Raw genomic sequence first — 25,386 nt, forward strand, 5'->3', positions numbered from 1 at the left:
GTTTAGTCTCAGGTTTGCTATGTTTCCTACTCTACATATTCTTCATTGTATCTCAGCGTGTGATACGCATAAATATTAAAACATCGTTTTGAATAATCAATTCAAAATGCAAAATCTCAAACACCCTTAAGTAGCACAAAAAGAGGGTTGAATTTTTTCCAACCATAAACCCATGTGATAATGGGGATTATAAGCTAACTGAACTAAATGAATTTTGGGTGTTTTCCTATAAATAATTAAAAATAAACTAAAAAAAATCATCAAATAACTAACTCAGTATACAAATACAACAATTTGCTTGCTTGCTGTGACGTTTTCACCCCTGCAAAGCTGCAACTTCTACAATTCTCCAACAGCGCGTTTATGAAAGTTACAAAATTTCATCGATTTGCAGCCGAGCTCGAGTTTAAAAAATATGGCTGCAATATGGGCCGAGGCTTGGATTTGGGCCAGGAAGAGAAATCAAGCCCATTGAAGTCCGTCAAACCCGAAATCTGAATTTGTGACAGGACTGTCACCAAGATCATGGTGCTCGATTACTTGGTTTTCACCAACTGGGTCCACTTATGGTTCTAGAAGGTCAGAAGATCTCTCGGATGGTATGCCATAATCTTTAAGAATGTATGGTGAGGCAGATGAAGAAGCCTCTTGTTCCAAAACCGCAAGATAATTGTCTTCAAATTCAAAAACCAAGTATTTGTCTGTGCATGCTGTCGGAAACAATAACATCATAAGGATCATAAACACCAAATATGTTATCAAGGGAAGCTATGTATCCAAATGGGCTTTTTTTCTTAATCTTTTGGGTTTATTTGGTGAAATAATGTATCCAAACTAGGGGTGTAAACAAGCCAAGCAGCTCGTGAGCCACTTGAGACAGGCTCGCTATAAGCTCGAACTGAGCCCAACTTAAACGAGCTCGAGCTCAAGCTTGAGCCTAATAATAAGCTTCTTTAGTAAAGGAACCCGAGTTTCACTTACCTGAGCTCGAGCTGGATCGTGAGCCTAAACAAGATTATTATTTATATAATAATTCTTACTATATATGTAATTATGATAAAAAATAATAAATAATATATAATATTGTATTTATAAAGTTTAGCTTTATGTGCACTCACAATCGACAAGATGAGCAAGATGGTGAATATTCTGTATTTGCGTTCCATTGAACTTCAGAACCTGTGGCATTATTTTACATAATAAAGTTAGTATTTCTGAGTAAAATAACTATGGAAAGACAATAATAATAATATGAAATAATAATATAGTGATACATTAATGATCAATAAAGATATTACTTGCCTGCTCATTGCTCATATCCTCGTACCCGATGTTAACTTCATTTGCCAACACCTGCAAGTTACATACAAGATCAGTAAAATAACAGTATAACACTTTAAGAAAGCTTTTTAACCGAATGACTTGCTTGACCCATTTGACCCGTTTCTATCTTTTAGTTAAATATCTTACCTGTGATAAGATCACAATCTGTTCTCCTTTGAACCTCGCCATAGAGTACCGTGCCTTTGTCAATAATTTCAACTAAACAAAGAAAAATAACCAAATGAACTTCAAAACTAGCACATTTCCCGGAAAATCACCAACATGATATATAAAAGAAGAAAAAAGAAAAATACACTTACCCCTATGCTGTCTTCACATTCCTCACTGTCAAGAAGAAAATATGAAAAATAGAGAATAAAAGCATTAAATCAATATATATATTTAAATAAATCCTACATCAATTACACTACATGAATACATACTCTATTAGTGGTTCTGATAGAGGAGTAAAAACTAAGCCAGCTACTATCAAGTATGACGGTTGACCACCTTCAATATGATACGGTACCTACAGTGTAAAAGCCATGTCATTAGGTATCAAATTAGTCACACCATGAATTTTCATATTAGCAATTAGCAACTAATTTAGTGATTATGAGGATTACGTACCAAATGATAACGCGGATTCATAGCAGTGTGAACTTTCATAAAAGCCCCTGATCTGATGATTCCAAGCTCTGCCATATCCCCAGTGAATCTGGAAATCATGATGTTTCACATGCAAAACGAGTCGAATTAAGGTTAAAAGGTTGTTAGATATTGAGTTTGAATGCTAGTTTATTAATAGGATTATCGGTTTTGGATTGTTTATTGGTTTAATTAGTTTTGAGTCATAAAAAAAGGCTTTACTTTTGACTGATGAGGTAGCGGAATGCAATGCGTTCGGTTGACCGAAATGGGACTGTCCCTTCTGACCCAACTTCGACACCATCAAAGCTTACAATTACATCCCCCTGAAAAGTAAAAAAAAATTAATATTAGTATTCAAATTTCACTTGTATAATAATTTTCATAATATGGGTATGTTAATAATAGTATACCTCCTTCAAGACATTACTGGCACCAGAAGTGGGCTCCACACGGCGGACAAGTACACCCTCGTTGGATGGCACTTTCAAGCAGGCACGTAAGGCGGGATTCTCTAACTTTTGTAATAATATTCCAAGGGAAGGGAAACCTGAAACTTGAGTATTAATAATATGATGATGAATGAAACAAAAATAGGCGTAATCAGTAACGGAAACAGACTCTCACCGGTATACTTCCAATTTCTCTCGTAATCATCTAAGAAATGAGACACAACCGTTGTTGGAATTACATACCCAATGTTTTCAACATCATCAGACCTGTACACCTAAAAACATAAATAGGTGTAAATAACATAAGATATTAGGTGATAATTTCACACAAGGCTCTTTTCTGATAACATGTGGAGAATATTAAACTCTACTTTACCTGAAATGCTACACCGATGCATTCTCCTTGATCATTGAAAGTGGGACCACCACTATTACCTACAAAATAGCTGGTATAAGCAGTGGTTACCACAGGAAGAAATATAAAGCATAATGACACAATTAATACAAAAGGAAAAATAATTATATATTATCTTAAAAATTAACGAGAAATGTAGATTGTACCAGGATTAATTGCTGCATCGATTTGAATGCCCAACAGTTCAGCTGAACCATGAGCATAAGAGGTAACCTACCATTGAAATCCAAATTCCATCAAAACATGTGTCCATATAGCTGGACTTCTTTATTTTTACCACAAACAACATTATTATGACACATCTTCGTATTCAAATGATAATAAAAAACTGCAAAGCTAAAAGATTGTAGAACAAACCTCTATTCGAGACACAACCCCTTTGGTCACTGAAATGGTGTCTCCACCAAGTGGATACCCTACAACAGTAACTGGATCCTGTAGACGAAAAGTTTGTAGTTACAAACCTAGATCATATAAACTTTTAATTTTGGTTCAGTTACTATTTTCACGTTACATTCTAGAGATTTTATAGATCTAGTCATCTAGAAAATAAACTCCCACTGATTTATATCTTTGTTTTAGGGAGGGAAAAAGTATGTACACAAACCGAACGTTCAGTGAACAGTTTGTGAACCGTTCGGCGGAAAGTTCATCTATGTTTGTTTATATAATAAATGAAAGAACATAAACAAAGAGTCCATTTAGTTAAAGGAACGAACATGAACACATCTCTTATTCTTTCATTTTATTAATTTCGTTTATATTCGTTCATTTATGTTTGTTTAAGTTCGTTAATATATATTTAAAACTTCTGGCCCATAACTCATTAAAGCTTAGTCTAGTTCTAATATCTTTTTAGGCCGACACATTTTTCTTCGCGTTACTTTTAATTGGTTTTAGCTCAGTTATTCGTTCATCTATGTTCAGTTATGTTAGTGAACCGTTAATTTATACTATTAGTGGGCGAACACGAGCATGTTCATTTTCTTAACAAATAAACTCAAACAAGAAAACACAGTTTGTTTAATTATTCGTGTCCGGTCGTTGTTAGGTTAAAGTATACGAACAAACATGCGCCGTTTGTGTTTGGTCGGTTTGTTTGCAAGCCTAGAGGAAAGTGTGCATGGAAATTAACCTGAAGATGGGGCAAATGACCGAACTGAAGTGGCTCAGCTCCTTTCCAGAATTTCTCATTTTCCACCGATAGCAAAGCTATGTCGCTGAAGAAGCGTGTATCGACTTACCTGTATACGATCAACGTTCCTCAGGTACGAGTGTGCTATATCACCGATGGTTTTCCGAGATACGAGTTCTTCCACCTACAAAACGAACAGTACCGTGAGCTTACCCCTCAGAAAGGGACAGAGGGGTCCTCTTTGGGGTAACCCTCCGGTGTGAGAATCAGATATTGTAGGAGAGGATAATCAGGATCTGAAAATGAGTAAAGGACTTAGAATATATTTTCTTGTCTGCCTCCAACTGTGGAGGCGGCTTAGTATTTATAGTGCTAGGGTTTCCAATGATTTGGCTCAGACCCAATTAGGGCCTTTTTAGCCTCCCCCTATTGCTTCGCGCCACGTGTATTTAGGACACCTGGTGCTCTTTCATTGATTATTCTCTGACCAAGGTATTTCACCTGACCCATGTGCCATCACGTGGTAGCCCATGGGCTTTGATGAGTTGTCCACCTTTCATTGGCAGTTGTCAACCTCAGCACATTCTTTATTCCTTAAAAGATACCTTCTGAAAGGTTGTCTGATGAGCACAATCACGGTTGTCCTTATCCTGATTTGGATTAGATTATTGTCTCATTTATGCGCCTATCCTGGGAATGCGCGGGGTCTTCTCTTATTCTCACACTGAGTGTGCGCGCTGTGTGCATATGCGATATGCGCCACGCACAGGTGTTTCGTGCGCTTGCGCATAGGTTTCGGCTTTGTGTCTTCGTGACATCTTGATTTCAAGCTTCTTATCCGTACTTTATGGGTTGACCCGCCCCGCTTGATGTTGGGGCGGGTGCATACCCCTTCAAGCCCCCCAGTCTAATGTGTGTCTTGTCTCGCGCGAGCGAGGTAAGGGAGATATTAGACTCAATGGTTCGCTTTCTTAATAGGGTTTGTCTTTTCTTTTTCATTTCTCATATGTGTGTTGCGCGAAATTCCATCCCTTTGGTTAAAACGAATCGTCAATGCACGTGGTTGGTTGGTGTTGACATGCATCAGAGATGGAGGCGTTATATGTCAGACCTTTCGTGTGCTCGAGGTGCTACAGTGGTCTTTCACGTCTCCTCATACAGTGTCAGGAACACGTGTCGCGCTTATGTTGGCCTACGCCTGCGAGTGGGGGCGCGTGAGCGTAGATCTGATTATTACTTGTTTCTCTTTCTCTCCCCTGGGCCTATAAAACCAAACCTTTTTGAACGGTTTTTCCTTCATCTCCATTGTCACTTTAGAGCTTTACTTGTCTTCTAACCCTTCGATTCAGAGCCTTTATCTTTGCTTCCGGATTCTGTGTTTAAACAATCGGATTGCTCTTATTCTGCAATCGCATGTCTCTTAACCCAGACACTACCGAGTCCCCCAGTAAAGGCCGTGTGAAGTCGATGGTTATCTCTAACTTGAAGAAGACCAGCAAGGGTATTCGGGTTGCCGAGGCTTCGTCGGAGGAGGGGGGAAAGAATAAAACGGCGAAAAGATGGGACTATCCCCTGCAAGTTGAAACAGCCTGAGCTTGATAGTCTCATTATTGCTTCTCAGGGTTTTCTCCCTGAGTATGGTTGTCTGCTCCCGGCAGCCGGGCAGACGGCTGCGGATCCTCCTGCCGGCTATATCTCTCTATATTCTCATTTTTTTACTCACTGTAACCTTCGTCTTCCGATGACAAGGTTTATAGGTGCGCTCCTTCAATTTTATGGGATTCACATATCCCAAGTTCACCCTTTTGGGTTGGTGCGCATGACTCATTTTGAGTTTATGTGCAAAGCTCAGCGCGAAGAGCCTACTCCTCGCCGCTTTCAATATTTCTATAAACCAAAGGTTCAAGATTCTTGGTTTTCGTTTACTCCGCGCAGTCAGAAGGTTAAATGCTGTACTGTCACTTTTAAGAGCCTTCATGACTGGACTGAGAAGTTTTTCTACGTCAAGGCTGGTGTGATTCCAATCCGCATGACTATGCGCGCGATCACTTCTGCGCCCGCAGATGACAATGTTCTTAAGAACCCAACGGGCACATGGGTTAAGAAGTTATCTGCTGAACCATCCCCCGCCAAGGATATTTGCGAGGTAGCGCTGGTGGGGGTTGGTATGAGCAAGAGGTGGACTGACAGCGAGACTGAGCCTGTCATCCGTGTTGATGGCTCAGGTGGGTTGTTTGTTCATTGCATTAATTCTGCGCGAGTATAATTCGTTTTGCTGATATCACTTGTCTTGTTTTATGCAGACAGCAAGGAATACATCCAAGCCGCCTATGACGAGCATATAGAGGGTGGATCTGCTGCGCTGAACCCTGGGGAAACCGCCTTTCCTGATCGTTTTGACGATATGTTTATTCCTGTTGACTTAGAGTTTTGCTTTGACAGCGATGTGCCTGGTAAGCCTTTGTATTTGTGCTTAGGCCCTTAGAATACCAAATTTGGTTTTATCATTTCTGTTGCGCGTATTGTAGATGCGCTCGCTAATTATGAGTTAGAGCCTGTGGAAGAGGAAGGGGAGGAGGCAGAAGCTGAAGCGCAAAAACTCAAGCGCAAGGCTAAAGGCAAAACTGGCGCAGGGGCCAGTAAAAAACAGAAAAAAGATGATGCCTCTGTTGCCCAGAATCTTCCTCCTACTCAAGTGAAGGGACTTGAGAAAACCAAGGGTTTTACTTTCAAGTTTTCCTCGTCTTCTTTGCCTCAAGGTGTGGGCAATCCTCCAGTCCACACGAGGTATGGTGCTGCCACCTCATCTCTGCGCGCGGCGGACAAGGGAAGCGGTGCTGCGCCTGCTGTTTCGTCTTCTCCAACAGGTATACTTTGTTTATATTTTGTGGTTTTATGAGCGTGATTCCGATAGAGTTATTAATGAAGCTTTGTTCACTCAAATGTTTGTAGAGCCGGCAACGTTGGTGACTCAACCTCAGGCGCAGCAAGGTGCCAAGGCTATGCCGAAGGTTGTTTTGAAGTCCTCTGTTTTGCCCTCAAAAAGGGGGAAAATGGACTTCATGGCGATGCTTAATTCGCGGACTGCGGTGCGCCAAGGTATTTATTGCGCTTTGATTGTCTGATTTTTTCCTTTAGTTCAAGTCATGAATCATTTCTCCTTGTTGGTTTTTTCATAGGAATTATAGCTGGCACACAAGCTGCCGGTGGCACTGCTAGCGCTGGCGCCGTTAGTTCTACTCCTGCTCCAACAAGTACTGAATCTCCCCTCATTGGGATCACTAAGGAGCAGGAGACTATTTTTCGCGCTGCTCTAACAGCGTCAAGACCTCCCTCACCTCCTCCTGCGCGCAGCCCTCCTCGTGAGACTATTTTTAATTCTTCCAAGTCGCAGGAGAAGAGACCTGTTATAGAGGATGATAAGGAGGTTAATTTTGAAAATTCTGATGGTGGCCGCGTAAGCCCTATAGCGCCACGAGATTTCGTGGCGCAGCCTTTTTCTCATGGGGCAGGCAGGAGCTCATCAGCTGGCGCTAATCTTTCTGCCGGTTCTCCTCAGGTATAAGTTTATTTTGCTCCGCTGTGCAGACTTTCAAATTAGTGTTTAGATAACTAAAACGTTTCTTTGCGTTGCTTTGTGTTTGTAGGGAGCCGATCACATATACCGCCCGAGCTGGAGTATCACTGAAGAGAGCTCATTCCAATCCTTGGGCGTATGTAAAGACTTTTGGGCTCACTCTGTTCCTCCAGCTGAAAGGAGGTTTCAAGAGGACCGCGCTCGCGTGGATTTGCTTAATGACCACCTTTTTGCTGGGTCTGCGTTTTTTGTTGCCTCCCAAGAGCTTCGCAATGATTATATAAAGGTATGTGATGCCCTTGCGGAGGCCAAGCAAGAGGCTAAGATTTCTGCTTGGAATCTTCTTGATGCCCGAGAGAAAGCTGAGAAACTCCAAGCAGAACTTAGCGAGAACCGGGCAAGTTCCAACGCTGCTTTTGTGAAGCGCGGGCTTGAGCTGCAAGCTGCGCGGGAGAAACTGCAAGTGGCAGAGGCAGATGCGGCCAAGTACGCGCGTCGAGCGCGTGACCTGGAGTTGGCAGTGGAGGCGCATGACCAAACTATTGCGCAGGTTAATACTGAAAAATCTTTATTGGAGAGTGAGGTTGCGCGCCTGAAGAAAGAGCTCGATGCTGCGCGAGCGGAAAAGAATGAAGCCTTGGCGGGCAGCAGCGTCTGACAAAGAAGAGCTAAAACAAGCCAAGGAAACTGTTAAGTTGTTAAACTCTCAAATCCCTGCTCTTGAGACGTCTGTTTCTTCCCTCGCGCAGGACCGTCAATGGCTGATTTCACAGGGTGTGACTCGTTGCGCTTATGCCATGAAATACTCAGACGAGTTTCAGACCCTTGTGATGGACTGTAATGCGGCGTCGCGCTTGGTGGGTCGGGCTGAGGGGTTTAAGGATGGTTATGAATATGGCATGCTAAAGAAGGATTGTGATTGTTTGTTCTGGGAATTTTGGGTTGAGAATCCATTCCTCTGGCGCGTTGTTTGCCACTAGAAGCTTCATTCTCCCCTCTCGAGGTATACATATTACTGCGCATAAATGATCTCGGTACACAAATGTTACTCCTGTTGGTGTTGGGAACCCCAACGCGCCATGCGCTGGTGACGGTATGGCGTTGAATTGGGCAATCGTTCCTCTACCCAAGATCATACTATGGTATGAAGTGGTGGGCAAGACCAGGAAGTTGACAATTTCAGCTCGCTTGTGCTTCTCATCCCCTATAGTTAGATCGAATTGTATCTGACATAGGGGGTGAATAATTTCGTTTGAGACACCCGAGATTGGTGCACTCACAACTTCGAGCCTTGCTTGGTCTGCTGGATCCAACTTCCTGAAACATTGCTCATACATGATGTCTGACTCACTACCGATGTCCACCAGGACTCTTGACACCTCATAATGAGCGATGTGTGCAGTGATGATTAGAGGACTGCTGATAGACGGGCCTCCTCTGATTCTTGCAAAGATTACTTGTTGCTCGCGCCAATCCCCTTGGATTTGCGCGCTTCTCTTCCTCGATCCTTGCCCTTGCCTTCTTCCTTCAGCTACAGATTCTTTTGAATTTTTTACTGGCTGAGGCTCCGTCTGGTCGTTCGTTCTCTGGTCTTGGATTTTTTACCAGGTGAGCCAACTTGCCTGATTTCACATCTTTTTCGATCGCATCATTCAAATGATGGCATGCATCGGTGTTGTGCCCTGTGGATTTGTGAAACTCACAATATTTGCCACTGTTCGGTGGTCCCTTATGGAGTAATGGCCTGGGGTTTTTAAACTGGACATTCTCTGTGCTTAACACTTGCGAAGGCGTTTTGGTGAGGGGAGTCCATATTCTTGGTAGAGGTCTGTTTGGCTCTCTGCCGCCTTCCTTGTCACCTTCTCCGCGATTAAGAATGTCTTTTTGGGGTTGGGGTGAACTTTGTTGCGCTTGCTTTTCTGCAGGAGAATAATTGGTTTGTTGCAACCTGGACCATACGGAGTTTTGTTTGCCCCTCCTTTCATTGTTGCGTGGTGCTTCTGTTTGATGCCCTTTATCTCCTGCTCTGTCTTGGGCAATTTGTTTTTCATTTCGCGCGAAGATTCGCGATGCTTCCATAAGCTTAGCCCAAGTGTTTGGCATGCCTTCTCTGCTCACGAGAGCTCTGCGGAGTTGATCACTTCGCGCACCTTGTATAAAGGCCACGTGCAAGAGTTGTTCAGTGATGCCTCCAATTGCAAGAGATTCCTGATTGAAACGAGTTATGTAGTCTTCAATGGTTTCATCATTCCTGCGTACGCAGTGCATGATGTCATCGGGGTCGCGCGTGTCTGCGCTGCTGTACAAAGTGAGCCTGGAACTTTTCCAATAGCTCTTCGAACCCATCGATTTGTCCTGTCGGCAAGCTTTCGAACCAGACACGCGCTGCACCCGTGAGGCAGCGAGCAAACATGTGACACCATGTTGGCATCGTCCAGCTTTCTAAGTTTCCAGTGTTATAAAAACCTTGTAAGAAATCATCTGGATCTGTTGTACCATCGTACTTGCCTAAACCACTTGGCATCTTGGTTTTGTGTTGAATGGGAGCCTTCGCAATGCGCTCAGCGAATTTTGAATGTTTTACCAAGATGGCTGGCCTATATGGTGTGGTTACGTCCACTTGCCCTTTCGCTTGTGGTTTGTATGGTGTGTATAAATCCATATCAGCTTTGGCTCCATGTGCTATGTGCATGTGTGCGCGAAGCTGTGAACCTCCTGCATGAGTATCTCGCGTCTTCTTCATGCTGTGCACCTCTTCCTCATCACTAATATCAGCTTGTTCGGTGTGAACAGAATGACCGTCTTCCAGCGCGCGCGTCTTTTTTGTTGTTCCCTGAATGGTTTGTTTATCAAATGCGAGCCTTTGTGTTAAATCGGCTAACTTTTTGTGTTTTACCAACTCATTGTATTTGTCCATTAAACGCCGTTCGTTTATGAGCCATTCTTTAGGGTCATTGGTTTCAACTTCCGGACCCATTGGTCCTTTTTGTTTTGTACCAGTCAGATTTTGGAACGTGAGATCGTCTGGGGGAGTTTCAGTTTGACTATGAGGTGTTGTGTTGAAGGGATGGTTACTGGTGGTGCGCGCAGTGTCACGCGGCGCCCTCAGAACCTGATGTCCCTCATTAACATCCTCAAGCTCATTATCCTCCAAAACTTGATCGTTGTTTCGAACACCGGAAACCATGGTGAAGATTTTCAGAGAGAAAATTGATGAAATAGTGGTTTTGTTGCCGTTGTAACAGGTGATGGCGCCAATGAAGAAGCGTGTATCGACTTACTTGTATACGATCAACGTTCCTCGGGTACGAGTGTGCTATATCACCGATGGTTTTCCGAGATACGAGTTCTTCCACCTACAAAACGAACAGTACCGTGAGCTTACCCCTCAGAAAGGGACAGAGGGGTCCTCTTTGGGGTAACCCTCCGGTGTGAGAATCAGATATTGTAGGAGAGGATAATCAGGATCTGAAAATGAGTAAAGGACTTAGAATATATTTACTTGTCTGCCTCCAACTGTGGAGGCGGCTTAGTATTTATAGTGCTAGGGTTTCCAATGATTTGGCTCAGACCCAATTAGGGCCTTTTTAGCCTCCCCCTATTGCTTCGCGCCACGTGTATTTAGGACACCTGGTGCTCTTTCATTGATTATTCTCTGACCAAGGTATTTCACCTGACCCATGTGCCATCACGTGGTAGCACATGGGCTTTGCTGAGTTGTCCACCTTTCATTGGCAGCTGTCAACCTCAGCACATTCTTTATTCCTTAAAAGATACCTTCTGGAAGGTTGTCTGATGAGCACAATCACGGTTGTCCTTATCCTGATTTGGATTAGATTATTGTCTCATTTATGCGCCTATCCTGGGGATGCGCGGGGTCTTCTCTTATTCTCACACTGAGTGTGCGCGCTGTGTGCATATGCGATATGCGCCACGCACAGGTGTTTCGTGCGCTTGCGCATAGGTTTCGGCTTTGTGTCTTCGTGACATCTTGATTTCAAGCTTCTTATCCGTACTTTATGGGTTGACCCGCCCCGCTCGATGTTGGGGCGGGTGCATACCCCTTCAGTCGCATTCCATGCCTTTAGCTAAAACCTGTAAGTGAATTGCTAATAATAACATGAGAAGCAGTATCTACGATGATAAACTTACTTACAAGATACCAATAATAAAGTTAGGGTGTACATAACAGACATAACTGAACCGTAATCACAAAACCCACCCTACAACCGGTGATTTGGTTTTATGTTTCTTAACAAACTGAAAAAAACCAACCACTCCGTAATAACCAAATCGACTTTTTTTTAACCAAACAGAACTTGTAAAACCGAAAATCAACTTTTGTTATTAAATTTATGGACTATAACTTGTAAGCCCAAAACCGATCCAAACCGCACACCCCTAAATAAAATTAATAGTGTGATAATAAGTCATGATAACTTTTGAGATTATATTTACTTTGGCATGATAAGAATGAGTTCTACTCCTCTATTCTATTAATAAGAATACCTTAGCCACATACTTGGTATCATCCCAACTTCTCTTGACTTTGACCTGAAATCAGTGAAAATGCTGGTACTCAACAATAGAAACATATGCATCTTTGTGACGTCAATAACTAAAGCTAAAGAAGTTCTTTTTGTTGTTAAATTATCTTCTTATTTTACATAACCTGGTTTTGAATTAAAGTAATATCATTTTATCAAAAAAGAACAGTGAAATAACCTACTTGTGTGTTATGTTCAACACAATGAGCATTTGTCAAAAGCTTTTCGTCACCAATCATGAAAGCACTGCATCAACAATGAGAAACGACTGTTTTGAGTATTGACATAGAAAATTATTACAATTTTGCATGCACGAAAAGAAATAGATACACGTACCTTCCTGTACTTGTATACTGTCTTTGCTTTTGCCAAGGGAGGGAATAGTCAGGCGCAGTATGAGTACAGTAAACCTAAAAAAAATAAAATAAACAACAATATTGTTAAAAGCTAACCATGGTTAGCAACAATGATGACAAAGATGTTTGCATAAACTGAAACTATATAAATGCAAAAATACACCCTTCATCTCAAATTAAATATGATTCTAATCATTTCTTGGTTCCAAATTAAATGAAACTATGAAGTTTTGGTAGAATGTGATCATCTTCACATTTTACAAACAAGGCCAAAAGATAAGATCTAAGATATCTTTAGAACCTTTCTCTGTAAGCAAAAAATAATATTTATTTTTTCAAACAAAGAGCATAATATAAGAATGTATAATCATTGATGTGGTTTTACTATTATGAAGGGTGCTGTTTAAAATTATCAAGTAGATTCTTTATTATACTTACCTTCACAACAGCGTTCAGAAAAGAAGCATCTTGTATTTTAGCAGTCTCGCCCTGGAAAAGAGAAGGTGGTTAAACTTGCAGTTAACTAAGGGTCACTTTTACAAGTGATGGGTCAAACAATGAAACTGGATGATGCAACTTAGATAAGATGCTAAAAAACACAGGCAAAATCATACAAACTGTGACTGCCTAAATTAGGAGAAATCTATTTGGAATATTAAAAAATTCACACAGAATAATAAATAGCAGAAGATAGCAAAATCATTCATCCTTAAAAACCACACATACCATAGAGTTTAACGAGGCGTATAATGAAATTTATAAAACAGACAGCTAGAAATTATATAATGCAATAGTTTGTCATGAATCCAACTACATGTCAACTGGAATGATCTCTCAGTACCTGTTGATCCTTTATGTTACCCATAAAACCTTTGGCGTTTTTTCTCTGTGTACCAAACGAATTGAAGGCGGTAGACTGAGGTTGTTCTGCATTTTTTGTATCATTGTAATCATCAGCATTTGAATACTGTCTTTCATCTCATGATCTTCTTGAAAGCTTTTGAATATTAGCTTCTTTCTGGACACAAATACACCAACATAAACAAATTACTCAACATATCAATGAAATTTAATTTTAAAGTATCAAAAACAGCAAGCAACAACTAAGAACTTATTGCAATGTTTCCTTGCATTGAGTATTGACCAATGACCATATAGCATATCAATTCTACAACTCTAGAAGAAAATGTCTGTTTTCTCAAAGATCTAGCAGCTAAAATATCTTGTGCAAGTGAGACCCCGATGATAATGAACTGACGACTCGTAAGTTTTCAGTTGCACTGCATCACATATATGAATGAGTTCCATGAGTCGACTTAGCCAAACAGAATGAGCCATAGGAAAGAGCTCAGTCTAGCATCACATTTAGTCTGAAAACTAACTCAACCGCTAGGTCATCTTATTATTTACAGCGCAACATACGCATCAATTATACGATAAAACTAGGTTCAATTAGCCCCAAAATTCTCTACATGTTAACGAGAACAAGCAACAACAGAAGACTTATTACAATGGGAGATGTTTTCTTGAATTAACCATATAGCTCAACATCACTACAACTCCAGAAGAAATTATCTCCTGGCTCAAAATATCTAGCGGCTAAAATATCTTGTGCAGTTGCATTACATCACATATATGAATTGTGTTCCATAAGTCAACTTAGTCAAACAAAATAAGTCATAGATTAGCGCTAAACTTAGCATCACATTTCATCTAAACACTAGCAATCATTCACGCAAAAACAACCACATCAATTAACCAATAAACGATAGAATTAAGTGTAATCACCTCCAAATTTCTCAAAAACCTAAAGTCAACTAACACAATTACACTAACATTCAAAAACCTAAAGTCACCTCCAAAATTAGGTTAAACCAACACAATTACACTAAATTTATCAAAAACCTAAAGTCAATTAACCGATAAACGACGAAATTAGGTTAAATCACCTCCAAATTTCTCAAAAACCTAAAGTCAACTAACCAGGACAAATTACACTAAAATTCAAACTATCACACACATACGCAGCTGAAATGAACTAAAAACAAGCTAATAACTGAATGAATATGAATATACCTGAGGTGATGATTTACGAGGAGTATGTTTCTTCTTCTTGGGATTTTGACTGTCACTGGTGGTGGTAACTGCTGCTTTAGGAATGACTAAACGAGTAGCTGAAATTTGCGGTGAGAAGAATAGACGTTGAGAGGAGCGAGAGGTACTGAAGGAGTTAAACCAGGAAGATGCGACGGCGATCGCCATTGTTCACGGCGGCCGGTGGTGGTGGTGGACTCTGTTGTTGGAGGTGTACTGTAAATTGAACACACTGCCTTATCCGTTCTTTTCAGTCAAGTTTATTTAACATCACTGACAGTGACCACAATAGTCCTTCAACTTGTATCTTGTTTCAAACTTGATATAAAATATACTAACTATGATAGAACGAGTGTTTGTTTAAGTATGGATTAGCGGACAAGACACGGTATGATATTAGTTGATACTTAAGCTCAATTACTCATAAGCATGCATGCATGTTTACCTAGGCCATACTCATAAATATTTTATTTTTATTTTTTTAACATTTTTTTTATTTTTATTTGTCTCACCATCACCACCTAGGGTTCTGAAATATAACCATTTTTTGAAATTTCATGGCAATAGTAATCATAATAGCGCCTACGGATTGTAAAAATAGAAGGATATACTGTCAGAACGAAAGAAGTATAAATTGAAAGGTTATAAACCCACTGCACAAAATAACCAATAAAGAATTAGAATAATTCATATAATGAATTGTTATTATAAAGTACTAGTTTCTTAATTCGCGCTTTGTGTACTCTTTGTTCCTTGTTGGTTATACACTTGTACCAAATGTTGGTTTCTTGGTTTGTATCTTGAGCATTATAGCGTCTTCAATTGGAGATGGAAACGGACGTGGCACCTCACCTACTAACCTTAATTTTTCTTCTCTTTTCTCTCCCCCGCCATTGAAGATCCCTTAATAAACTTGTTGCCTTTTATCTTTTGATTAATGATTTAAATAAATGAAAGCATACGTTATTGTTTGTCATAGATGTGTCTTCGTAAACTGATATATAGTATTTGTGCTACAATTTATTGTTTTTTTTTCCTAATAATTACTCCATATTTATTACCAACACGAGATTATGTTGGATCGTTGATACTCATTTTGACCCATTACCCTATTCCACAGTAGTAGACTTTTGAGTTTTTAGAAGAAAAACACCAAATAACAGGTTTTATGAGTAAAGGATGAGATTTTAGGCATTTTTAAGCTGATTTTGACTGTTACAGAAACAAAGCCTTGATATGATACTCAAGTGCTTATGTGGAGGCAGTTTTGAAGCCTTCTATTGAGAATAGTGTTACACAAGCTGAAAATTTATGCAATAGCTACTTGAAACTTGTGTTCCACATTTAAGATACAGAAAAATAGATATCATAGATTCTAGAACACATCTCATACAAAACCAATTCTAAAACATAAAAATAACAGAATGACAGTGTATAAGACAAAATACAAACCCAGTTCTAGACCAAGAAACATAAGCCATATTAATGGTCAGCTTCCTGAGGTTGGCTACCAGGAGTTGGACTTTCAAAACCTGCAGGCAACGGTGCTGGTCCTGTTGGGCCGGCTTGATACATCCCTGGTGTAAACATCGGCGGTGGTGCACCTGAAGTAGGGGTCCCTGAGCTCCCTGGAGCCATCATTGGGGCACTAATAGTTATGGGCCTTGGCACACCATTGTTGGCCTGACCGGGTATGGCTGGGTTGACCTGACCAGGTATAGGTGCACCAGGTGGTGCCATCATTGGGGGCATGCCAGGATATCCTAGTAGAGCAAAAGGGTAAAAAATGGTTAGACGCGGTTTAACAACAGTCACATATTTATAGCATAGTAAAATAAAATGTTGGGTTCATGTTGATGCATCGCCCAAAATGGCCCGTTTGGTGGTATTTTCCTACTAAACAGGTCAAACAGGTTGAATGTTTTGCAAGTCACCAATACACAAGCATTTGCAAATTCCTAAATTCTATTGAAAAATGGGCCATTATTTGGATACAGCTTTTGTAATCATATTAATTAGGTCTGTAAACAGACCAAACCAAACAGGACCTTGTTCGTGTTCGTTCGTTAAGCTTTAATCGGACAAATGGCTGTTCACAAGCACATTACTGAACAAAATTTTGTGTTCATGTTTGTGTTCATTAAGAAAATGAACTTGTACGTGTTCGTTTGTGTTCGTTCGTTTATTTTTTAAACAAACACAAGCAAACATATATTAATCTGAGATTTTAGGGTTTAAATTTTACTCCAAGTTTAAAGTTAGAGTAAACATATAAGACCACAATCCAACACTACCGAGTGTTCACAAACACAAGTAAACGAGCACGGCCTTTGTTTGTGTTCGTTCTTTTAATTAACGAGCAAAATTCTTTGTTCATGCGAACAAACATAAACAAATTTCCCGTCAGATGGTTCATAAACGGTTCATTGAACGTAGGTTCGTCTACAGCCCTAAATTATTAATACGATAACTCTTTATAAAATTAAAGAGATGGGCAACATACGTTTTTCTTTTTCACTTGCATATGATTTAGCATTTATCGTGTAAATACTTCAAATTCTCGTAGTTACATTAGTCCATCCTTGTTGTCCAAAACTAATTAACTTGAATATAAATCATCAATAAGCTAATAACATTTGTGAACAAAACTGATGTTATTGATGTAACTGTGATGATACAAGTATGCAATTGATAACAACTTTATCTATATTTAAAAATAATAATAATAATAATAATAATAATAATAATTATTATTATTATAATAATAATAATAGTAATAATAATATAAGAAAAGCATAGAGTACCAGGAATAGGTGGTCTGGGCAAAGGGGCAAGTGGCCTCATTCCAGGAGGCATTTGCATCATTGGCATCATAGGAGTCGGTAGAACGGGAAGACGAGGTCTGAGTTGGTTGTAAGCGGCACCAACTTGCTGATACGCAGCGGCTTGACCGAGATGCTCTTTGACTTTTTGGTCGATCAGATATTGATTTTGTTGTGCCTCGTATTGTTGGTAGTAGATTCGAACGTTTGCCTGCAAATAATATCATTATTTGTGTTATTAGAAATTACAAGTTTGTTGTATGTTGTAATTCAAATAATATGTACTTTGTGTTTGTATCCTGCATTGTGCTGCTTCCTTACAGAAGGCTGAAAAAAAAGGTAACTATCGATCAGATAAACATGCTAAAAAAGGTCAAAACTGATATAAAAAAGCATAGCATCAAAATTATTATGACTAAAACAACTATTAATAAAATAATGGTCCAATTTTTTAAATAAAGCAATTTAGGAGATTGAACACACTTCAGTATGTTTTGGGAAACTTTTTTGGATAGGTCTTTAGCTAATGTTCAATTTACCCATTTGAAATCCAATTACCAAAGCAACAAAAGGCAAACCGATTTGACCGGTGTTTATAAATGGGTTAAATTGCTTCCTCCAGAAGCAGGTAGTGTTGCAACTAGCTTCAAGTAACATATGCACCAATAAAGTATCCACCACAGTAAAATCTCCATCTCCAAGGATTTGCTAGACTTGCACTATCCGAGGACATGATCAGGGATAGAAGTTCTTGGATATGTCATATTAGGGTTATGGACTTTTTGGGTAGTCAGTAGATTTGTCTTAGAGAGAGTCGTCTTGGGGCTTTAGCTTTTTTCTGTTCCCTTGGCCTTGGCCATGCATTAGTGTTGTCTTGATGTTTAGACCTTTATTGACGGGGTGTATAGGTACTTTCATAGGGGTCACTATCTCTTTTTCTCGTCTTTTTGCTCTTTTATTTGTAACTACTATAGTTTATTTATCACTATATGTTAATGGTAGTTTACAACTATCATTATTAGTACCTCTTTTGTTGTTATCTCTGCTATAAGTGGGATTATACTAACTACGTTTGTTTTACGAATAGTTTTACAAAAGGTGCAAAGGGTGAGTCGTGGGCCTAGGCAAATCCAAGGCCCTGTAAGCAAGACACATAGCATAAGCATACTGTTTTTGGGAGCTTTAGACATGTTTTAGGCTAGTTTAGGGCTTTAGGCTGGTTCCACGCCATTTTGGATGATTCAAACCAGTTTGTCCGAAACTTGCAAACTTTGCCAAAACATTCAAAATTTGGCAGAAATCTGGACAGAAAGTTGTCAGAGCGCTTGAATGGCAACAAGTCATTGTCCCTGCGCCTCGCCTTGTCATACCCAAAGGGCTTTTGACAACATAGGTTGTATGTTTGTATCAGAAAAAAATCTCCCATCTAATATTAGTGTATCATCCTCTCCTAACCAATAAAATCGAGCATGTCTTTAGTGTTATTGTCCAACTAATGGTATTTTGTCCAGTTCTTGGAATTGCTGTCTAGCTTGGCTTAAAAAGGTTTTCAGACGCTCGAAAGGGTTTGGGTCCAAAAAGTCACTAAACGTACATTATGTACGTAACAAGGTATGCTCTAAGTACAACCAAATAAACTGCTTGTGTCTATCTCGTATGTTTCACTTATCAGCTAAATGTTTCATAATGCCCTCATTCCATTGGTTGTTTTCACAACTGAGCGTCCTACATACCCAAATAATGACCAATTTGACCCAGGCGTGGCAATCCCTTGAGGTGTATTCCAACTCACCGGAGACACAACTTTTAAACCCAGGGTGTCTAGTAATACATGTTGAAAATACTTCAAACCCCATGCAAAGTGTCTAAGTGTCATGCAAGGAACTAGATGCACACGTACAAGAGATGTCAGTTATTTGCTTAGTTGGTTACCGTCTTCTATGGTCATTTAAGTTTATTTTTCCTTGTTTGAATAAGTCACTTATGTTAGTGGGTGTGTGGGTAGTTATTAGCTACTTTCTAGGTAGTCAGTTCATTTGTTTTCCTATTTAAGAAATCTCTGTATGTGTAGTTCATTATCACATGAAATATCAAGTTTTCAATTTCAGTTATTTCATCTTCTACAATTAATTTTCATTAGTGTTCTGAACCATCAGTGGTATCAGTCTAAACCCTAAACCCTAAACCATCAGTAGTATCAGAGCACGGGTTCGTGTTCTCCACCCTTCCTACAACTGATCTCAAAGAAACCGCACCATGGCTGAACCAACTAGTGCAGTTCAAACTCAACCAACTCCTATCCCTATTTTCAAGGGGGATGGGTATGAATACTGGTGTATAAGGATGAAAACAATCCTTCGATCGAGAGACTTATGGGACCTGATAGAGACTGGGGTAAACCTGGCAGATACCGATCAGAACCGGTTGAAGACGGCGGTTAAGAAAGATGCCCATGCCATGGCTATAATCCAGCAAGCTGTTCATGACCAGTTATTTTCTAGAATAGCTGGTGCATCCACTGCGAAAGAAACATGGGATATCCTGAAAATGGAATTCCAAGGAGACGATCAAGTGAAGGCAGTCAAACTACAAGGGTTAAGAAAAGATTTCGAAAATTTGAGCATGAAAGACGGTGAATTGGTTGGTGATTATTTCTCACGTGTAATGGCGATCGTAAGTCAGAACAGATCTTATGGAGAAAATATCACTGACCAGATAATTGTGGAGAAAGTGCTTCGCGGCCTTTCTCCTCGGTTTGATGTCATTGTACCCTCAATCGAAGTGTCGATGGACCTTAGTAAACTTACACCCGTTAATTGATGGGTGCCCTGCAATCTCAAGAGACGAGACTGAACAGTCGGATCACTGATAAAAATGAGAAGGTTGATGACAAAGCTCTCCAAGTAATGATGTCAAATACTAGAATATCGTCACCCCGAGGTCGGGGACGTGGAGCTGGCCGGGGTCGTGGTCCACATCGTGGAAATGCTCCTGATCGTGCCAATATCCCTCAGTGCCATTGTAAAAAATATGGCCATCTCAAACGGGATTGTTGGTACAATGAGGATGCACAGGCTCAGATTGTTGCAGAAGAAACACAAAAAGATGAAGCTGGAGTTGAAGCAAAAGTAGAAGAAAACCCAGAAGAACCTTGCCTACTTATGATGTTCACCGCTGATCAAGATGACCCAGCAAACAATCAGTGGTATTTGGATTCCGGTTGCTCGAATCACATGACCGGAATGAAGGAGTGCTTCACTTTTCTTGATGAAAATGTTAAGTTGAAGGTAAAATTGGGAGATAAGAAAAGGATTCAAGTTGAAGGGAAAGGTACAGTGAGGATAAGCTTGGCAAATGGAAGTTATAGGCTCCTTGAGGATGTGTTTTATGCACCACTTCTAAGGTACAACCTTTTAAGTGTGGGTCAAATGATGCAGAAAGGGTATTCTCTCACGCTTGATCAAGATAAATGTGTTGTCAAACACAACCGTACCGGTGCTGAGTTGATGGCTATCAAAGTGTCAAGCAACAACTTGTTTGTATTTGATGCAACAAAGGTGGAGTACTTGCAGGCCCTCATCACTTCTGTACAAGATGAAGAATCCAAGTTGTGGCATATGAGGTATAGACATCTTAACTTCACTGGTCTAAAATATCTTTATGATAAGAGTATGGTATTTGGCCTCCCACGTATCTCCTATATCCCTTCTTGTGAGGGGTGTATCGTTGGGAAGTTAAGCAAATTACCACACTCCTCTCATTCATGGAGGGCCTCAAAACCACTTGAATTAGTACATGCTGATTTATGTGGAGCTATGCAAGTAAAAAGTCTTGGGGCAGTCTTTATTACTTTCTGCTAGTTGATGACTTCACCAGAATGTGTTGGGTATATTTTTTGAAAAAGAAATCTTAAGCTTTCCAAAAATTTAAAGTGTTTAAATCAATGGTTGAAAATGAAATTGGTCAAACTGTCAAAGTTCTAAGAACAGACCGTGGAGGGGAATTCTGTTCGTTAGAATTTAACCAGTTTTGTGAAGTTCATGGCATAAAAAGAGAACTTACCATTCCTTACACTCCTGAACACAATGGAGTGGTGAAGGAAGAACCAAACTGTTATGGACATGACCCGTAGTATGATAAAAGCAAAAGGTCTGCCTAATGTTTTTTTGGGCAGAAGGGGTGTCAACAGCAGTATATTTAATTAACCGTGCCTCAACAAAAGCCTTAGAAAATAAAACTTCTTATGAGGCATGGTTTAAAAAAAACCTGTTGTCCATCATTTAAAAATATTTGGGTGTATTGCTTTCGGTCATATCCCCTCTCATTTAAGAAGAAAATTGGATGACAGGTCTGAGAAGTGTATTTTTCTGGGGTACTCTCAAGAGAGTAAAGGGTACCGTTTATACAATCCTTGCACAGAGTAACTCATAGTTAAAAGAAATGTAGTGTTTTTGGAGAAAGAATCTAGGCAGTGGGGTAATAATGAAAAGGCAGTACTTGGTGCCTCTTGCACATGGGTGGACCCATTTCCCATTTCTTATGATGAAGAAGTCAACATTGAGGGTGACAATACTATGCAAGATGGGGACCCAACTACTTTAAACGTACCACCTTCACCATCTAGCCTAAACTCTCTTGTCCCATCCACATCAAACATCTCACCTTTAAGTCAACACACTCCTTTTACTACCACCAATACCACGCCTCCTACATCCCCACTCTCACCCTCTCTCTCACCTATTAACAACTCCTTTATAAACCCACCTACTTCTCCAAATAATACAACTCCACTTTCTACCCTACCACCTTTTGTCACTCCTCGTGAACAAAACCCCAACACTCATGCTAGTTCTCAATCTGAAGTAAGAGCCTCAAAAAGGTCCACTAAGGCTCCTACATGGCTATCGGATTATGTGAGTGGAAATGAATTAACTGATGAAGAAGACCAATTTTCGGCCTTTGTTGCTTCTGATCCCACAAAATATTCAGAAGCAGCGAACAAAGTTGAGTGGCAGGAGGGAATGAAAGCTGAACTACAAGCCATTGAGAAACACCACACATGGGAGCTTGTCACTCTTCCTCCTGGAAAGCATGTGGTGTGTCTTAAGTGGTTGTACAAAACCAAATTCGGGGTTGATGGAAAGTTTCTTAGGCATAAGGCAAGGTTGGTCGTAAAGGGGTACTCACAAAAGGAAGGCATAGACTATCAAGAGACGTTTGCTCCTGTTGCACGATTTGAGACTATAAGAGTGATTATCTCTGTGGCTGCTCAACTTGGTTGGGAGCTCCACCAATTGGATGTGAAGACAGCCTTCCTAAATGGTGATCTTGATGAAGAAGTTTATGTTCATCAACCTGAAGGGTTCGAAAAAGTGGGGCACAGTGATAAAGTATACCGTCTCAAGAAGGCCTTGTATGGGCTCAAGCAGGCTCCACGAGCTTGGTACTCTTGCATTGACAGTTATTTCATCAAGAATGGGTATGTTCGAAGTCAGAACGAACCTACTCTCTATGTTAAGAAACGTCATGGTGAATTAATCTATGTATGCTTGTATGTTGATGATATCATCTATACAAGCTCATCATCAAAGCTTCTTCAAGAATTCAAAGAGGGTATGGAAACTGAGTTTGAAATGTCCGACATGGGGCTTCTAAAACTGTTCCTGGGGCTGGAAGTACGGCAGTCAAGTGATGGTGTGTTTATCTCTCAAGAAAAATATGCTCGTGATCTGGTGGGTAAGTTTGGAATGTCTGGGTGTAAGGTGGAGAACACACCTATGAACACTAATGAGAAGCTCAAAGTGGAAGATATGGCAGGAAAGACAGACGAAGTTCGATTCAGGAGCTTGGTTGGAGGATTAATTTACCTTACTCATACTAGGCCAGACTTGGCTCACTCGGTAAGTTTAATCTCTCGTTTTATGCAACGACCATCCAAACTTCATTTTGGTGCAGCAAAGCGTATACTGAGGTATGTTGCTAGCACAACTGGGTATGGTATTTGGTACAAAAGGGGTGAAGCTATCAAGTTGACTGGATTCACGGATAGTGATTGGGGTAGCTCTCCAGATGATAGAAAAAGTATCTCGGCTAATGTATTCACATTAGGAAGTGGAGTAGTTACTTGGAGTTCAAAGAAACAAAAGACTGTAGCGCTCTCAAGTTCGGAGGCAGAGTACATTGCAGCCGCTTCAGCTACATGTCAAGCAATCTGGTTGAGGTGCATTTTGGATGATCTGGGTTTGGGTGATGATTCACCTACTGTTATTTACTGTGATAATCGGTCTGCAATTAACCTATCAAAAAATCCAATTATGCACAGTCGTTCGAAACATATTGAATTAAAACATCACTTTGTTCGTGACATGGTTACTGAGCGGGAGGTCAAGCTTGAGCATTGCAGTACTGAAGATCAATGGGCTGATATCTTGACTAAGGCAGTGGGTAGAGAGAAATTTGGTCGTATATGTAACTTACTTGGAGTGAAGGAGTTTGAAGTACGGGGGATGTTGAAAATACTTCAAACCCCATGCAAAGTGGCTAAGTGTCATGCAAGGAACTAGATGCACACGTACAAGAGATGTCAGTTATTTGCTTAGTTGGTTACCGTCTTCTATGGTCATTTAAGTTTATTTTTCCTTGTTTGAATGTGTAGTTCATTATCACATGAAATATCAAGTTTTCAATTTCAGTTATTTCATCTTCTACAATTAATTTTCATTAGTGTTCTGAACCATCAATACAGAACACTTTAACCTAAAGGAGTTCGAATATTACTATCTATTAGGCATAACCCATTACCCATCACCCAATGTACTCAGCTAAAGTGTAACTAAAAGATATTATTAGTTTAAATATATAAACACAGATTGCAATAGAACAATGATCAGTATAAAAAAAGGTAGAAAGTAGATAACAGATGGCTTACAGAGTCATGTGTTAAGTAAGTATCACAGTAATCACAGTAATACCTGCAAATTTGGGATAATTAGGTCAAGCAATTCATATCATGATGTGCATCACTTCACATATATCAAATTCAATTAAAAAAAACTCACCGAGGCATGATGGAGTTTAAATATTCTGCAAATTAAATTAATGTTTGTGTATTAGAATTTGAAGCATCGTGTATAATCGTTTGCATAAATAAGACTTAGAAAAGAAATTGATTAGAAATGGTATGATCTAAAACGAATACATGAGCTTACGTGGACGGTTGAGGATACGCTAAAACCCTAGCTTGCTCGGGGAAGACGATGAATCAGATTATTATTATTCGTACATAGTTCGACCCGAGTCAGAGAAATAAGCTCTACAAATTGCAGGTGGGCGTCTTGTGGGTTGACCCGAAAAAACTGAGGATAGACGGAACCGGGACCCACAAAGTTATTTTAGTAGGTTCGGCCCTCGGTCTTAGCTTTCTTGGGAATTAGGTTTTGGGCCGGTTCGGTCTTGTCACGGAAAAACCTGAAGCAATCCGGGAAGAAAAATTGAATCGTTATATATTCTTATCCATTGATCAATCAATGTATCGAGTTAAAAAAATTCATGTAAATATCAAACCAATTTAACAAAGTTAGCGTGTGGCTTGTTAGTTTTTAGGTTTGTGTTGGCAAAATCGGAGCAGTGAGTGGTGATTGGAGCGGTAACAACACTAGATTACTCGAGTGGATAGGATGACCAAACGGGGTTATATATCTATATATTTTTATTTTTGAAAATTTATCTGATGGGTATTGTAATCATATTCAACAAATTTAAGCCCCAAGCGTGTTACATGTTAGTAAACAACTAAAACTAATTGTGTAACTTTTGAATATTAGAATTTCAATTGCTAATATCTATGTTGATTACATATATAAAAGTAAATCGGCCATCTTAGAAGTATTAGATATCGGTCCCTAAGTACTTGATATGTGTTTGTTTGATACAGGAAGTCTTTTTACCATAAAGATAAAACTATGTCTTCATTTAGGATGATCCCTTTGTCTAACCATTCTAAAGCCGGATACTCATA

At 39.8% G+C, this 25,386-nt stretch overlaps 1 protein-coding gene and 1 pseudogene across 2 annotated transcripts; both read right to left on the minus strand.

Moving 5' to 3' along the window:
* Positions 1–112: 112 nt before the first annotated feature.
* On the minus strand, positions 113–14,736 carry LOC143585770 (protease Do-like 2, chloroplastic; annotated as a pseudogene). The gene is made up of 21 exons (XR_013144597.1): positions 14,530–14,736; positions 13,295–13,471; positions 12,892–12,942; positions 12,434–12,507; positions 12,280–12,343; positions 12,060–12,104; positions 11,612–11,645; positions 3,974–4,050; positions 3,196–3,273; positions 2,985–3,051; positions 2,800–2,858; positions 2,599–2,698; positions 2,385–2,521; positions 2,194–2,297; positions 1,954–2,041; positions 1,767–1,852; positions 1,644–1,668; positions 1,471–1,542; positions 1,303–1,353; positions 1,119–1,179; positions 113–710 (listed from the first exon to the last, which is right to left on the minus strand). The product of XR_013144597.1 is annotated as a protease Do-like 2, chloroplastic (transcript).
* Positions 14,737–15,897: 1,161 nt separating this feature from the next.
* On the minus strand, positions 15,898–24,582 carry LOC143585785 (U1 small nuclear ribonucleoprotein C-like). Its single transcript, XM_077067485.1, has 6 exons — positions 24,568–24,582; positions 24,428–24,452; positions 24,298–24,340; positions 17,655–17,696; positions 17,352–17,580; positions 15,898–16,310 (listed from the first exon to the last, which is right to left on the minus strand). The coding sequence occupies exons 2-6, from the start codon at positions 24,433–24,435 to the stop codon at positions 16,030–16,032; spliced, it is 603 nt and encodes a 200-aa protein (XP_076923600.1). The 5' UTR covers positions 24,436–24,452; positions 24,568–24,582; the 3' UTR covers positions 15,898–16,029.
* Between the last annotated feature and the right edge of the window lie 804 nt (positions 24,583–25,386).

The sequence above is a fragment of the Bidens hawaiensis genome, unplaced genomic scaffold, assembly GCF_021521415.1.
Source record: "Bidens hawaiensis isolate Kalapana, Puna unplaced genomic scaffold, B.hawaiensis_p1.1 tig00034168_1, whole genome shotgun sequence".
Lineage (NCBI taxonomy): Eukaryota > Viridiplantae > Streptophyta > Magnoliopsida > Asterales > Asteraceae > Bidens > Bidens hawaiensis.

Coding starts and splice junctions, on each gene's coding strand:
- LOC143585785 (XM_077067485.1), bottom strand. Junction 17,697..24,297: donor CTTACTTAACACATGACTCT/GTAAGCCATCTG, acceptor CTTTTTTTTCAG/CCTTCTGTAAGGAAGCAGCA. Junction 16,311..17,351: donor GCCCAGACCACCTATTCCTG/GTACTCTATGCT, acceptor TTGCTCTACTAG/GATATCCTGGCATGCCCCCA.